Source organism: Palaemon carinicauda, chromosome 35, assembly GCF_036898095.1.
Source record: "Palaemon carinicauda isolate YSFRI2023 chromosome 35, ASM3689809v2, whole genome shotgun sequence".
Lineage (NCBI taxonomy): Eukaryota > Metazoa > Arthropoda > Malacostraca > Decapoda > Palaemonidae > Palaemon > Palaemon carinicauda.
In genome coordinates this window covers 72,343,450-72,361,118 of record NC_090759.1, presented here as the reverse complement: position 1 = coordinate 72,361,118, position 17,669 = coordinate 72,343,450, and the positions used below count along the sequence as shown (strand labels likewise).

General features: G+C 40.9%; 1 protein-coding gene across 1 annotated transcript in view; it reads right to left on the bottom strand.

Moving 5' to 3' along the window:
* LOC137627870 (adenylate cyclase type 7-like) overlaps positions 1 to 17,669 on the bottom strand; it is an 85,132-nt gene that overhangs the window by 5,912 nt on the left and 61,551 nt on the right. Inside the window, exons 11-12 of the mRNA XM_068359304.1 lie at positions 15,759 to 15,873; positions 6,088 to 6,212 (exon numbers count right to left, since the gene is read on the bottom strand). Coding sequence (XP_068215405.1) covers positions 6,088 to 6,212; positions 15,759 to 15,873 — 240 coding nt within the window. The remainder of the gene's footprint in view (positions 1 to 6,087; positions 6,213 to 15,758; positions 15,874 to 17,669) is intronic.

Below are 17,669 nucleotides of genomic sequence, written 5' to 3'. Positions count from 1 at the left end.
TTCCAGTTGAGGCTTTCCCTCGCCCTTTGCGCAAGGAGCTTTCTCCTTATAGAGGATGTATACCTCATCATCGCCAACTCGGAGATCATTAGCCAAACGCCCTGCGCCTTTGCGCAAGCTCTTTAGGTCATCCCAAGAGATGTCCTCCGTGGTTGAGGGATTGCAAAATTCCTCACAGCAGTCATCGCAGACAGTCGTCTCTGGATTTCAACCATTCATCGTCTTCGCACTCCAACCGTGTCTCGCCATCACACTTCTTTGTGCTCTCATTTGTTACGATATGATTCTTCATCACCCTCCGATCAGACTTCGCCCCTATGCTTGAACTAAAGATCCCTTTAACAGGACAATCGCGCTTCTCCTTCGGCATCCAGTTTTTGTGTCCTCCGTGTCAAAACACACTTCATGGCACTCTGGAGCTCCTCACTTCTGAGACAGATAGTCAACAAAGGCTAAGAGCCATTCTCCCTTGCCTCGCCATTTGTTGGAAGTCATCACTTCTTCTCTGGTAAGAGGAGAATCACCAACTAGAGGTAAGGTTCATCCAGGACCAGCTTCTCTGGAGGATGCACAGGCTCACGCTGCAAGGATATCACTGAAGGTAGGACATCTTGTTCCTGGGAGAGGGTCCATGTGCAAGGAGATCACTGAAGGTAGGGCATTTCGATCCCGTATGCGGACATCGTTGGTGCTCGCCCTGCGAGAGGCTGCAAGACCCTCTCTTCTGTCCATGAGCAATCAGTTACGCCTTAATCATCTCCAGACACATCCAGGAAAATTGGTTCTTCCAAATGGCTATGCCTTGAGGGGATATCAGAACAAAATATCACAGAGGCTTGCTCTCTCTGAGCATGGAAAAACACAATGAATCAAAGCCCAGGCCCATCAAGATTCTGGATCCTTATGACAGGCCTTCTGTTCCCCTGTTACTGTTCTCGGCAGGCACCCAGAGAAGGCGACCTAAAAATGCAAAAGCGGTCTGGAAAGGTGCCTAATTCGACCCACAAGGGACTCAACGACAGGTCTTCCGTCTCACACGGCAATCCAAGCTGCATCTCGAACTCCAGATATCCAGGATCTAGTCCTTCAAGAGGGCGATGTCCTTTGGAAGAATATTTGTTTAATGCTCTCTGATGCCAGACCCATCAGCCGCAGTCGAGGATACATTTTAAGACCTATGGGATGGACTAGATGCATATCCCATTCCTCTATGTTGCCTAATAAGGAAAGTAATCAACAGGGCGAGAGAGATACGCACCCTTCTGGTGACCTTGATAGCTCCAATATGCCACATTGCAAATGGCTCCTGGATCTTCAGTGAAAGTCCTCGACAGTGGTCTATCTGCCTAAGTGGGCCATCTTCTGTGGTTGGTGTCGTGGGAGGAATATCTCTCCGGTCCAGGCCTCTTCAGGTAATTGCCTATTTCTTGTAATATCTCCATAAGGAGAAACTCTACTCGGTTTCTATGCCAAAGGATACCACTTGGGTAGCCAAGTCCTTAGACTTACTGGGGTACACATTTCTTCTATGGAGGAAATTTCATTGCATATACAAAGCTTTGAGCAGTCCTGCCCTCCAGTCGAAGTTAGCCCTCCTACTTGGAATATGGTCAAGTTTCTAGCCTACTTGAAGAAGTCTCCCTTTGAACAGTTGAGAGACAATTCCGATAGGAACCACCCTAAAGACTGTGTTACTTCTAGCCTTCTCTTCTGACAAGCACGTGCGGTAAGCTAAATGGGCTTTCGTTTGACATCCCCCATTCAAGGGGGTGGAGGGAGTTTGCCCCTGATTTTGTAATTAAGACTCGGAACCTGTCGACGGCAGATATGAACTTTTTATCTTTTCAGATTACAAGTCTGTGGGGTAACCAAGGACCCTGATCAACTACTACAGTTTTCTGTTAGGGTGCTACCTGAAGCATACTATCACCTGCACAATTTGTTCATCACCGCAAAAATAACAGAACAAAATTTCCAAGAATGCCTTTTCCTCCTGACTCCGAAAAGTAACTTTCCGTTCCTTGGAATCTTACGCTAAAGGAAGGCCTCGATTGTGATGGCGTTAGAGAAGTTGCTGCTTACCTAGCTTTTAAGAAGTTCTCTGTGGTGCAGGTTCTTAGGGCAGGGGTCTTGAAGTGACAGACCACCTTCACTACCCATTTACCTGCAGGATGTGACTCGCAAGTTCATGGATACCTTCACCCTTGGACCTGTGGTTGCTCGATAGGTGGTTTAGCTGCCTTGACTCCCTAATGAGATTAGTATCCGTAGATCATTGGCTAACGTTACCAGTAAGTCTGGAATGAAAAGGGGAGATTGACTGACCTTTTATCAATTTTTTCCCCCTCTTTTGGGGTACAGTGTCGGAAACTAGCCAGGTGGTCTCGATTTTGCTTTCAACATTCAAGTGTGTATCACTGTTGAGTCTTTTTTCCCATATGCCTGCCCCCTACCAGTAGGTCACTAACATGCCGGTTGTTACACCTTGTTTAAAGTTTTAACTGCCATATTTCAGCCTTCAGTGTTATCAATCTCCTATAATAAAGGACTCGGGTTTGTAAAGTTAGGAAGAAATACAAATTATCTTGAAACTTGTCATTTAGTACTAAATACAAAGTTTCAAAATCAGACCATACCTTGATATATTTTTTATACTGAATAAATCAGTCTTTTTCACTTCTCTCTACCTACTGCTTATAAGATGCTATCCACATTTACCTTCATACTTGTTTTATAGGCCCATTAAAGCATGTAGTTGTATAGTGAATTGAAATAAACCTTGCCATAATAATTCATGCTTCATTATGCTACCATTTCAAAAATTGTTAATAATGTAGGATATCCCACTCAAAACTGGAGGTCAATGTCATTCATTCCAGGAAGAAGAATCTCTCTTCTCAGCTATTTAATCGGCTGCCATGGAATCTTCTTCCATGGCCAGTCTCTAGGTAGCTTCCTGGATTGACCAGTGTTTCAAGGCAGTTAAACTTTATTTCACTACTACTCAAGATATACAATACACGTATACAGTAGTAAATCTGGGAACATTCACAAAGTACAGAGTAACCCACTTCTCAATACATGTTGGACAACAGGGGGCATTGGCTTTGAGCTGCACCTAGATGCTGAAGGCTACAACCCTCTCTCTGCACAGGGACGTAGAGGCAACAATGAAGATTGGAAGGCGGCTTCTCATGACTTGCTTATCCATCGTGCAGTTATCTTTAAGGGCCCAGGTCCCGAAAAGGCAACTAAAATGAGACCGGTGGTCTCTACCACTACTTCGATATTGCCTTTGGAAAAGCTCCAAGGGGATCCAAATCATGATCTGTACCTTCAGTTGCTTCAAGAAAGGTGTGGACTATGATCCACCATTTTGCCCTTAATCTGGCCAGTTCAGGAAAGGCAGTAGAGTCAAGAAAGAAGGTGATGATGAACTGGCAGTACCCTCCTTCAGTTGTAGCACGTTCTTTTGAAATAGCCGAAAGCAATGGCTTTAGTGTCATGGGTAAAGCATTTGAGGAGAATACAGAGTTTGTTCAATAGGGTTCTCCAGTTTTCTTGTCAACTCTTCCTATTGGAGAAGTTGACTGAGACTGGAGACCAGTCTTCTACCTCTTTCCTCAGAAAAAGTTTTGCTATCATGTTCAGTTCAGTTCAGCATAGAGACTGCGAGCACTGTACGGGCTGCCATCAGAGAGGAAAAATTCATGTTTTCAGTGGGCCAATTCATGTTTTCAGTGGGCCTGAAGAACTCGCATTTTCAGACCCCTTTCTATGGTTTTGCAGAAAGTACCTATCTTTCATCCTAAAGGGAGTAGTGTACCCATTCAAAGACCCCCAGTGGTAACATTGTGGCCTCAGCTAGGGCTCAATCAAATGGGGTACGCCTCTGGGGATATTTCAAGGACAGGCTGATCCTGGCCTCCTTCAGGAGGCAGTTGTTCAGGATCGAGACAGACTGCTTTCCTTTGGTTATGATATGGGGATCATGGTCAATTAGGAAAAGTAAAGTCTCACACCCAACATAGGATGAAGTACCTGGACATGATTATAGACATGGCAGCAGAGAGTCTTTCCATCAGACAGTCACATCACTAGGGTCAATAAGGTGGTGCTTTCATTCCTGCGCAAGTAAGAAACTCCTGGCTCGACATTGACAATGTTTTCTGGGACATCTTTCACTGATGCAGAGACTAGTACCTCGCAGGTGTCTCCACCAGCGATTGCTTTAGTGGTATCTGGAGTATCCTTGGTCAGTAGCAAGCTATTTCCCTTCCCATCCTGTTCCAGTGAAACAGGAGGTATTGGTGAACTTTACAGGGTGGCTGAACGACGGAACCTCAACGATGGAGTTCCACTCAACTCTCCATCTCCTCATATGCTGCTTTTTGCAGCTGCATCTAAAGAGGGTTGAAGTACACACATGAGGAATAAATCCACAAGTGTGTTGTCACAGGAAGCACCTGCATGTCGACCAATTGAATAAGCGCAGTGGCCAGTACTGGAGCGCTGTAGATGAGGTTCATTCCTGGAAGAAGAATGTTCTACCAGTCACAGTCAGTTGGCAGAGGCAGTTTATACAGCCCTGCATGGTGGAAAGGCTTCTGGCTTCGTGTAGATCACTAAAGATCGACCTGTTTGCCACATGGCTAACCATGAAACTCTGTGCTCTGCTCCTCATTCCAAACCCTTGGACAGCATTTGAGGATGCTTTCCAATATCTGGGGACCACCGGTACACCTTAGCCTTAAACCCTTCTTCAACCATAATGTCACCTGATCAACCTAGTGTTGATCACACCAGGTATCAGGATGACCCTGGAGGCTCCTAGATGACCATAAGACAAGTGTGATCCCAATCTATGAGCACAGTCTGTTGAGCTCATGAGAAAAATACTCCTTGGCACACACCTCTTGGAAGGCTTTTGCAAAGGACTACCCTGTATAGGGACCTATGATGAATCTGCAACTGACTTCTAAGAAGTAGACCTTTTCTGCAATTGATTTTATAGGATGGATACTTCTCAGATTGTAGTTTCTCATGTGCCTCGAGGACTTCCTCGTCTCTCTATGTCAAGAACTCGGGTCACATTGGGGAAAGGCTAATGACCAGTTTCTAACAGAAAAACATACCCCAGCTCCTTTTGGGACTTTTCTATGCCAAGTAAGAGCTTCGAGCAGCCTTGCTCATCTCTGGAACCTCAGGGCCTGGATTGGGATGTGGCTTTGTGTTTTAAAGTCTCTTAATGACTCTTCGAGATGAGTATCAGACAAGCTCTGACTGCATGGTCTTTATGGATGAAAGGTCTCATTCAGTCGTTCCTGAGTTCAAGTACTTCTCTGATATGTCCAGAAAACTTCAGATTGGCTGATTTATGTCCTGTGATGGCTCTACAAAGTTATCCTAAAGAGGAGACTGTGCTTCATACCTGAGCTCAATACAATGCTGGAAGGATATAGAGGAAGATAACCAAGAACATTATTTTTATGGCTTTGAGACCATTACTTGCCTACATCCCCTAGCAAAAGTGTTGAAACATCCAACTTGGGGAAGGGCTCTTATATTTAGGAATATGGAGGATCCTCGTTAACACTTTCGGACAAATTAATAATGGCTTTGATATTTTAAACACCACCTAACCTAATACCATTGACATCTCCATGCTCAGACCATTATGAAGTTGGCAGTAGTCTTCTCCTATGTAAGGCTAGTGCTCTGACATTTCCAGGGAAAGTTAAACCAGACAGTTTTTGGTTTATAGTGACTCCCCTTCCTTTAACAAAGTCTCCTATTAAAGAACAAATTGCAATCTTTTAATTTGTAGTTTTTCTAACTATACAAACCTTAGATCTTTGAGTGTCTAGCTGACAAACAGGTGGGCTGATCTTCTCTGACCCCTATCGGTAGTTAACTACCTTATTAAATTTTAAAGGCCATTCCAGCCTTCGCGAAAGTAATTTTTATAGTTAGGAAAATACAAATTAATTAAAAAATAACTTTATTTGAAAAATACAAATCAATTAAAAAGTATGTGACTTTACGGTATACTGATTCTACTTTGTTGTTGAATAGGGGTGAACCTACCTGTATACTTCCCATGAGTCCTGTGGAATCCATTCTGCTGGCCACGTTAACAGTGTTTCCCCAGATATCATACTGAGGTTTCTGTGCACCGACTACACCAGCAATAACAGGGCCATGCGAGAGTCCTAAAATTAATAAACATTTTTAATATTTATTTTTTGTCCCAACCACCCAATCTATGAAAGAAACTAATGGTCAGAATCATTTCATAAAAGGCTTATGAAGTCAAAAACAACTTGTTGCTTATATAGTACAGATTTGAAGTAAGTAATGTAGATTTTATATTCCTAGAGAAAATACCAATGTTGTTGTATAGTATCTATACTTAATAAAGCCTAAAGCATCTATGGTGATGTTTCAGTACCATTACCTTATATAGCCTATTATTATTTAATGAAAACTTGAAAACCTTGAACTATGTACAATTATGTATTATACATTGTTAAATTGTGCTAAGATTAAGTATTCTTTATATGCTATACTATAATTTAAACAATAATCTGTAAATATGATATTTTGATTATAAAATAAATTTTTGAATATACTTACCCGGTGAATATATAATAGCTGACGTCTCCGACGGCTCAACAGATTCCAAAAACTCGCGAGCGATCGCCATGAAGGTTGCGGGTGTGCCCACCAGCGCCGACTATCGGCCAGATACCGCATATACTTGTAAACAGCTCCAGTTCTTCTCAGTTCCCTAGGTCTCTATCGGGGAGGAAGGGAGGGCCTTTAATTTATATATTCACCGGGTAAGTATATTCAAAAATTTATTTTATAATCAAAATATCATTTTTAAATATTAAACTTAGCCGGTGAATATATAATAGCTGATTCACACCCATGGTGGTGGGTAGAGACCAGTATTAATACAATAAAGGCGTATATGCTTAGAGTTTTTGACAGTTATATCATAACAAAACCCAAATAAATATAGGTACCTGGTAAGGAAGCTGACTCTGACGATTACTCTGCCTTATTAGTCCGCTTTCCTCACGAAGCCCAGCCATCCTCTCAGGATGCTGAAAGACTCCCAGGAGCTGTTGTATCCAGGGCGACCACCCATACAACAGGACCTCATCAAAACCCTTAATCTGGGCGCTCTCAAGAAACGACATTTGACCACCCGCCAAATCAAAAAGGATGCGAAAGGCTTCTCAGCCTTCCGTACAACCCAAAACAAGATTAAAAACATTTCAAGAGAAGATTAAAAGGATATTGGAATTAAGGGAATGTAGTGGTAGAACCCTCACCCACTACTGCACTCGCTGCAACGAATGGACCCAGTGTGTAGCAGTCCTCATAAAGAGTCTGGACGTCTTTTAAGTAAAATGAAGCGAACACCGACTTGCTCCTCCAAAAGGTCGCGTCCATAATACTTCGCAGAGATCTGTTTTGCTTAAAGGCCACGGAAGTTGCTATCGCTCTTACTTCGTGCGTCTTGACCTTAAGCAAGCAACGATCTTTTTCACTTAAGTGAGAATGAGCCTCTCGGATTAAAAATCTAATAAAATACGATAAAGCATTTTTAGACATAGGCAATGAGGGCTTCTTAACTGAGCACCATAACGCCTCAGATCCACCTCGTAAGGATCTGGTACGAGCTAAATAAAACTTAAGAGCTCTAACTGGGCACAGTACTCTTTCAAGCTCGTTGCCTACGATCTCTGATAGGCAAGGTATATCAAAAGATTTAGGCCAAGGACAAGAAGGCAGTTCATTTTTGGCCAAGAAACCAAGCTGAAGCTAACATGTGGCTTTATCTGTAGAAAAGCTGATGTTTTTACTAAAGGCATGGATCTCACTGACCCTTTTAGCCGAAGCCAAGCACACTAAGAAAAGCGTCTTGAGGGTGAGATCCTTCAGGGAGGCTGAATGTAATGGCTCAAACCTGTCGGACATTAGGAACCTTAGGACCACGTCTAAGTTCCATCCAGGAGTTGCCATACGACGCTCCTTAGAGGTCTCGAAGGACTTAAGGAGATCTTGGAGATCTTGATTATTGGACAGATCTAAGCCTCTATGTCTGAACACAGAAGCCAACATGCTCCTGTAGCCTTTAATAGTGGGAGCAGAGAGGGAGCGAACATTTCTCAGATGCAGGAGAAAGTCTGCAATTTGGGCTACAGAGGTACTGGAAGAGGAAATGGATGATGACTTGCACCAGTCTCTAAAGACTTCCCACTTCGACTGGTAGACCTTGATGGTAGATGCTCTCCTAGCTCTCGCAATCGCTCTGGCTGCCTCTTTCGAAAATCCTCGAGCTCTTGAGAGTCTTTCGATAGTCTGAAGGCAGTCAGACGAAGCGTGGGGAGGCTTTGATGAAGACTCCTTACGTGGGGCTGCCGTAAGAGATCCATCCTTAAAGGTAGACTCCTTGGAACGTCTACCAGCCATTGAAGTACCTCTGTGAACCACTCTCTCGCGGGCCAGAGTGGAGCAACCAATGTCAACCTGGTCCCTTCGTGAGAGGTGAACTTCTGCAGCACCTTGTTTAGGATCTTGAAAGGTGGAAAGGCATAAACGTCCAGGTGAGACCAGTCCAGCAGGAAAGCGTCTATGTGGGCTGCCTCTGGATCTGGAACTGGAAAGCAGTAAGTCGAGAGCCTCTTTGTCAGAGAAGTCGCAAAAAGATCTATGGTGGGTTGACCCCATGTCATCCATAGCTTCTCGCACACAGTATTATGCAACGTCCACTCCATGGAGATGACTTGTCCTCTTCTGCTGAGGCCGTCCGCCAAGACATTCATTTTCCTTGCACAAATCTCGCCAAAGGAGAGATGTTACTTGCCTTAAATGGAGTTCCTTCTGATCCGTGGATCAAAGACCCGAGCATTCCAGACTGTCCAGTGGAGCTCCCTAACCCAAATCCGATGCATCTGAAAACAACACATGGTTTGGGTTCTTGATCGCAAGAGAAAGACCTTCTCGGAGTCTGATGTTGCTGTCCCACCAAGTCAGACATGTCTAGACTGAGTTGGAGATTGGGAAAGAGATACTCTCTAAGCCCTTCTCCTTGTTCCAATGGTTTAGGTGAAATCGGAGAGGGCATAGGTTGAGTCTCCCCAGAGAGATAAACTACTCCAGCGATGAAAGAGTTCCCACGAGGCTAGTTCAAACTCTTACAGAGCAACTGTTTTTCTCTTGCAAGTGAAGGACTTTTAACAGAGCTTGTTCCATTCTTGCGGGAGACGAAAAGGCCCGAAAAATCAGACACTATCTCCATTCCCAAATAAAGAATAGTCTGGGATGGGGTACTGTAAGTTACGACTTCTCTACGTTCACTATGAGACCTAGTTCCTTGGTTAGGTCTAATGTCCATTAGAGGCTCTCCAGACAGCGATATAATGACGACGCCCTGATTAGCCAGTCGTAAAAATAAAGGGAGGCTCTGAATCCTCAAAAAATGTAGAAAGCTTGCTACATTTTGCAAGGGCCTTGTAAAAACAAGAGGAGCAGGAATGAGGTCGAAGTACAGTGCTTGACATTGGTACATTACTTTCCCGTCCACAAACCTCAGATGTTGTTGAAAGTTTGGATGAATCGGGATGTGGAAGTATGCATCCTGAAGGTCGAGAGAGACCATCCAGTCGCCTTCCCTTACTGCTGCCAAGACAGATTTGGTAGTCTTCATCATGAAGTTTGTCTTGACAATGAACACATTGAGCGCACTTACATCTTAAGTACTCCTGCAGTGAACGTGGCTGCCAGATCATTGGAGCCATCCCTGATAGCCTTGTTCCTGCAGAGAACGTGGCTGTCAGATCATTGGAGCCATCCCTGATAGCCTTGTTCATGCATGACATAATTGTACAGCAAAACTTCAAACGCTCGAAAAACTCCTAACAGGAGATGTTCTAGCTCTGAAGCCGACCATAAAATCTTGGAGCGTCTCATGGCCAGGCGACGGGGAGAGTCTATGAGGCTTGAGAAGTCTCCCTGGGCAGAGGCAGGAACTCCCAAGCCGAGAACTTCTCCCGTGTCATACCAGACGCTCGCTCTATAAGCCAGTTTAAAAGGAGGGAAAGCAAAGGCTGTCTCCCCCAAACTCCTCCTGGTGATCAACCAGTCGCCTAGCAAACGTAAAGCTCTCTTAGAAGAGCGAGAGAGCACTAGCTTAGAAAACAACGGCTTCGAAGTAGCTAGGCCTAGTGTAAACTCTGACGAAGGCGTACGAGGAGCAGCAGTTACAAAATGGTCCGGACAAAGATCCTTAAAAATCAGCATGATTTTTTTAAAGTCCATAGAGGGCTGAGCAGCTTTAGGCTCCTCTCCGTCTGACAAAGTCCCCAAAGGAATATCAGTAGGAGGGGGATCAGCAACTTCCTCATCTGAAGGAACCTCGTCCGACAATTGCCGAGTCTCATGAAAAGGAGAGACCTGCCGCGGTGGCAATGCTTGACAGGCAAAGTCCACACGCAAAGGAGCAGCAGTAGCAGTCAAGGAAGCGACATCATGTCGCTGCTGAAAGGACTGACCAGCAACAACAACAGGAGTTGATGGACGCTCGATGTCAAGTCTTGACTGCCTTGACTGCCTAGACTGAGCAGTCAAAACAACCCTTGACTGCGGTGCTTGACGCTCAACGTCAAAACAAGGCAACTGAGCTGGTTGGCGAACGTCCTGAACGTCAACACGAGACTGCGGCAGCGGCTGAACGTCAACACGAGGCTGCGGCAGCGGCTGAAAGTCAACACGGGACTGCAGCGAGTGAGGATCCAAGTCACGTGACTGACGTGACAAACTACCGACATCACGTTTCATAACGTCAAAAGTCGAGTAAAAGCTCGTTTGGGCGGCTGACGGCCAGAGTCTCGATCAGCGTAACGGCGAGGATCATCGTGAACCTGCTCAACGGTATACTCCTCCATAAGGGAGGCAAGCTTAGTCTGCATATCCTGCAGGACAACCCATTTAGGATCAACGGGAGTCGGGACGGGCCGAGATGATGGTAACGTCTGTGTCGGCAAAACATTGCCTTTACTGAGACTCTCGGAGCCCGTGTTACGCTTACGTTTAATCGGCGAAACAGTCTTCCGATGACTGCAAAGGGTCAGAGCTGTCCCAATGGCCACAGCCAGGACGCTGGACCTGTCCTGAAGGGACTGACTTTCGCTTCAAGGGTCTAGAAACCTTGCGCCAAGGTTTCTTTTGCGAAAAGTCTTCGGATGACGAGGAGAACACAGTCTCACCCGTCTTATGGTAAGGGCGATCTTGACGAGAAACGTCCGATACCAAAGAGGGAACGTCTGTACGTTGGTTAAAGCCTCTCGTCCCCTTAAGTCCTACGACATTACTTCTCCCTGGTGCAGGGGAGCCTGAAAGAGGTCTCGGACTAGGGGAGCGACAAGCACGAACAGACGAACCCTCGGTCGCAACACTAAATACACTTTGCGCACTTATCACTACGATTTTCTGTTTTTTGCACTTACTTCACTGATATTGTATTTTTCAATAATTTCACATTAGGCATGAATAAAAACTGATTTCTACCTGAAGCACGCAATTCTCCCTTACATCAAAAGGTTATAATTGCGAAATGAGTCGTATAATGTAAGCACATTAGTACAAAATGAAACACAGATGCAAAAATCAGTAAACATATATATCGAATAAAACGGAAATATATAAAGTTAAAAAGGATCAGTGACTGGGGAGGAGACTAAACACTAGTTCACTAAAGACTACGTTTTCAATCTCTCACCGTACAGTGCCTTGGGACGAGAATAAAAACTAAAAACGTTTTATCCTTTCTCCCCGTACAGAGACTTGGGACGAGAGTAAAAAAAACTGAATCGAGAACAACGTTACTCGCTCCCAAACTCCTTGTACAGAGACTTGGGACGAGAATAAAGATCGGATCGTTCTCTCTTTCTCTCTCTCTCTCAGTCTCTCTCTCTCTCTCTCTCTTGTCACACACAAGAGAATTGCCCACTCACCCTTCGTCAATAAACAGGTTATTTGACCAAAGGAAAAAACTGAAAGGACTAAGAAATTGAAAATTAACAAGTTCCTTTAAATTAGTATCTAAAACACTTCAGTTTGAAAGAAGAATGAACAAAACGTCAAAATCGATTTACTCTTTCTGCAAAGTGAAACCGTGATTCTCTCTTTCTCTATCGTAACGATAGAGCGCAAACTGCGTAGCATAAATAAACCAAACGTTAGTTCATCTTTGAAAAAAAACAGCACGAAGACTATTCAAAGAATATATTTCTTAAAATATTTTCTAAAAAAAATATTCATTTCATAACTCTTACAGAGCAATTGATTTAAACTTAACAAAAATAAAAGTTGAATGGGCTCAACGTTGTTTAACTTCGTTTTCCAAGTTAGGACCGCCTACAAGGAATAGGTAACGGCCGCATATAAACAAAACATAAAATTTATCTTGATGTTTAGTATAAATGGAAAGCTAAACGAAGAGGCCTAATAAAGGCGGGTGAGATATAAAATATATAGAGGAAAATCTATAAATATCAACAATAATTTATAACGTGATAAAATAAATACTAAAAGCCTTAAACACACTTCCGTACACTGAGGGAAGGGTCGGCCATCTTTACTCTATGGAAAAACCAGAGATAAAAAAGCAAGGGCAAAACACTTTTCCTCTCCTTTCAAAAGCATTTCTTTTGAAGATAGTATTGAATAATCCAACACGGCGAAAGCAATAAAACCAAAACCAAGTACTTCACCAATTCGGTAGAAAACTTGAGGTCATAAAGCGAGTGGAATCAACTTGTCGATGGAACCGACAGAGAAGAACTGGAGCTGTTTACAAGTATATGCGGTATCTGGCCGATAGTCGGCGCTGGTGGGCACACCCGCAACCTTCATGGCGATCGCTCGCGAGTTTTTGGAATCTGTCGAGCCGTCGGAGACGTCAGCTATTATATATTCACCGGCTAAGTTTAATATTTAAAAATTACATATTCCTAAAATGATGTACTACATACACTAAGGGATAGGATGGAGTTGATATATTAGGATATTGAGCACATTATGTAGCATCGTACTCTGTATCATATAAATTTTTTAGATGCATAGGATAGAGGAGTTCATAAGATGTTATATTTATAAAATTAGGGATAAGGCCGACTTACATTCTAGCATTTCATGGCAGCTCAAAAGTGAGATATGGATATGCAGACGAATAAAAAGGTGGAGTCCTGATGTGTGGCTTTGGACAAAGACTTCTCGTCACAAAAGACATTTGATTTTTATACACAAGATCCTTCAAGTGATAATTAAAATGTATGAGACGAAAAATATCATGGTACTACAGTACCATATGGCTACAAAGTAATTCATAAACACTGTCTCTATAAAAAAAGGTAAGATTCAATTTAGATTATGTTCCTACGTATGCCTTTATAATCTAATAACTTTTTTTGTATAGTTTACTCAACACTGTATCCAAATGGAAAATTTAATTTGTATAAAAAATTATTCAATGAATAAAACAAACCAACTTTTATTTGATTCATCACTAGCTGCTACTGTAGCAACTACAACACAGCAATCTTGATAAGCAAACCAGGTTTCTTTTGAGGTAATACTTGGCGATTACAGACTTGGTACACCACTGAGCTACTGCTAAAACTTTCCAAATAAATATTCTCGCGAACATTGAGAGATACAGCTGCACTTCAAATACCATGAACTTCAAAAGATCTTACATTCAAGTTATCTGACTTGGATCAAACTCCTTGAGAGACCATGTGGCCAAACTTTTAACAAAAAAGGATATTGTATTTTTGGACAGCAAACGATTCAGAAAAAAAAAAAAAAAATGGAGCCACCATTGTCATTCTGCTGTTCAACGATACCCTGAACTTGTTTACCATATGTCTAACCATGGCGAATGGTAGAAAAGCATATGTCTAAATTTGACCTGTCCTGAAACATAGCATCTACCTTCCATGCTAAAGGATCCAGAACTGATAAACCAAACACCTCTAACTTTTTATTTAAAGGTATAGCAAACATCCCATGTATGGTCACCCCTAAAAATTCCAAATCTCTCGACATACTGACGAATGTAGTAACCATTCGTTAAGAATTTTTTTTTTTTTGGCTAAACTGATCTGCTAAGATGCTTGATTTTTATAGTATGAACATTGACAGAAGAATTATTTTCCTCAAATTTGACCAAATCAATAGCATCTCTGCTATCTGGTATGGGGATTCTGACTTTCTTCCCCCGTGTTTTTGGATAGAGGCTATTGCTGTGGTATTGTCTGAAAATTCTGCTATGCAGTTTATAATGACCATTGGTTCCTGATTTTGAAGGACCTTATAACTCTTTCAAGTTTCAGGCAATTGATATGAAGAATTGATGCTTGTATTGTCCATTCCCCTGAGATGGAATAGATCTAGAGTTCACCCTCCACTCATCCTGTGAAACGAGATGGGTCTGGAATCCTCATTTCCATGGAAACTATCAAGGTGGGAATTATACATTTTGTCAATAATATAGCTATAAAAAGATTTATCGTGATTGCCTACTTCGAGTGAAGGGATATAACACAAAAGTTATAGTCATCTGAAACTTGAAACAAGCATTCAGTTAATTTGCCCCAAGATGATCATACATTATTATGAGCCATTAATATATGAAATAAGTGAATGCTTATGAGACCTTACGTAAGCCAGCAGAGGGATATTAGGATCCATGCTACTAGCTCAGTCTTCTGCTGCGAGATCTGGCGGTCCAATAGAGCAAATTAAATTTTAGAAATGCAAGGGTATTTGAGTAAAAGGAACTGAAGTAAGAAAATAATTTGAGGCTTTAAGAGAGGATCTTGACTGTTATGTGCTGTGCACCATCAGAACTCATGTTAAGAGGTGTCCTTAAATCACCAGGCAAAACTTAAAAGAGTTAGATTATACTAACGCCTTTGCCCCGAAGACACATAAGCCTTCTAAGAATGCACAAAAGAAGCTAAAGATAACAAGAGCTGAAACTCATCAATATCAAAACTAGACTTGTTAATGCCTAGTGGCATTGTTGTCAGTACCCAATCTATAAACAACTAACCTTGTCTTCTCCAAATATACCTTTAAACCAAAAGTGATTTCTTTTACGTTTGGAACTTATAATTGGTCAGCAGGCATCTTAAAATATTTTCCCGGGAAAGGAACAGCAAGGCCTTTGCATTCTTTATAATGGTTATCTAAATCACTTTAATGTCCCCAGCCCATGACACTAAGAAAATGGGAAACATGAACGCCCAGAAAAATTCCCTTGAAGAATCTAGTAGTGATTACTATCAAATCCAAAGAAGACATCCCTTACAATCAATAATAACCAAAATAACACTTATAATCTGGAGAATTTAACAGAGTAAAGTTGACATGCTACTGCAAGAAAGACACAAAGACAAAAGACCTGAACTCATGGCCTACCCACACCATGTCTATAGGCATTAGCTGCTAGATTGTCTTGATACTTTTCCAGAGACTTAAGCGTTTGGGGGGGGGGGGAAGGTTTAGGGGTAAATGTCATTATAAGCATACTTTGAGAGAGAAGCAATATGAACATGAAGGTAGATTTATAGAAATAATACAACCTACAAGATATATAAGTTATTTACCAGTGAAGCCTCAAAACTCATAAAATTTAACAATTAAAATTAAAAATGTTTATTTATGTATAAACTTACCAACTCGCAGTTTGAAGTTCTGGAAACTTTCTTTGTTTATGGCATCGAGGACTGATGCCATAGACTGGGCAAATTCTACTAATAACACAAGACAGTGTTCTGTTCTGTCTTGAGCCTGTAGGAAGGAAAACGTAGTTATTAAAAAAATAATAACCAACTTTGCCTAATCAATTTAGCATTTAAAAATCCAATTTAACCAAACTTGGCCATATCAATTAAGCATGGCAAATGAAGATGTCTATGATGTTTGCATGAAATTAAATTTCACAAAGAATTATTACCTGAAACTGAATTTTTCAGTGATACAGCTGAAGTGATTAGTTAAAAATCTAAACATCACTCAAATGAAGAAGTTATGTACCAATCCTAAGCAAAATTAGCCCATGATGTTATATTGCCATAAAAATTGTTAGATATTATTGCAATAAGACTTTATAGAAATAGAAAAAACACAATAATGGAAACAAAGTGTCCGTCTGGTGGCAACTAAGAAGTATAATTCTTTCACATGTATGTGATCAAAACTTTTTTTATGCATTTTTAAGAAGTACAATGTAATTTCACTTGGTCACATACATTAATCCTCTTTTGATGAATTTTATGGAAAAAGAGGAACAATTTGGTATAGTTTTCTACTAATCATACCTGCATTTTGATTAATTTATAATGTTTTAGTAACCCTCAATCCTATTGAATATAGTTTTGTTTTTACATAAGTAGTTGCATTTCACAAATGTTATACAGTACCTTTAATTGAAAATTTTATTACAATTATTAAAAATAGCCTATAATTTTGTTTTGCCATAAATTACATTGCAAATAAGAATTGGAATACTTTTTTGTGGTCAACAAGACCATATCAAATAAAATTTGTTATCTATCAATGTTTTTACACACATCTGATATGCCAAACCTCTAAGCTATAGTTATTTCCCTTGAACAATACCTTTTAACTGTGCTATACTGTAATCATTTCCTTATGGTCTATAGTAAATTCTTTTACCAAGTAGCTCAGAGGTCAGGTTATATCATTTATCAGAGATAATAGTGTTCCAAGTTTTAGTTGACAATAACAACAATTAAACTCGATTACTTAAATTCTGATTTTAGGCTTTTAATGAGTGTCACTGTATAATATAAATTAAACTATTATGTACACTATCCATGCTAAAATGAAATTTCAACCATTCACTGAACCTGTACAACCCCCAATTCCTCTGGGATTTTAATAATATTTATTCTTGTAATTTTGTTCCATTTTCTCAAATAAATATTTGGAACTAGTTCTTTAGTTATTACTCCTAACAGTGGCTTGTCTTCCATCATATAAATATAATTTTCCCCTAAAACTTGTAGGAAGACCAGCGAGATATACTGGCATATAAAATCAGATGGGGCAACATTAATAAACTAATGCAATATTAATAGATTCTATCCTTAAAATATGCTTTTTGGTGCAGTACTTAGATTCTATCAATGCCTTTGTTACAAGCCAATACTAATGTAATCAATATTTTTAACAAAATTATTAAAACATCCCAAGCTACTTGATGGGAAGAATAAGCAATATACTGTCTCATGCAGCAGCAGTTATTCCATACAGGCTTGGAATAACACCTATATCCTAATAAACACCACCATTTCACAATCTATCTATAGTAAAGGATATTGAAAACTCAAACTTTATAAGTAAAAAAAGCAACTACTGTACTTACAGTTTGAAAATCCTAAGGGGCAAAAGGAAAAAGGATATAAAGTAGTACAGAATAATATTGTGGGTTTTTCCTAATTGGATAAAACAAAAATTTAGAAAATAATTTGAAGGAATAAGTGTATTTCTAAGTAGTAAACACTGCACTAAATGTGTTTTAAAATTGTAAACACCACTAAGTGCATTTTAAGTACTGGTAG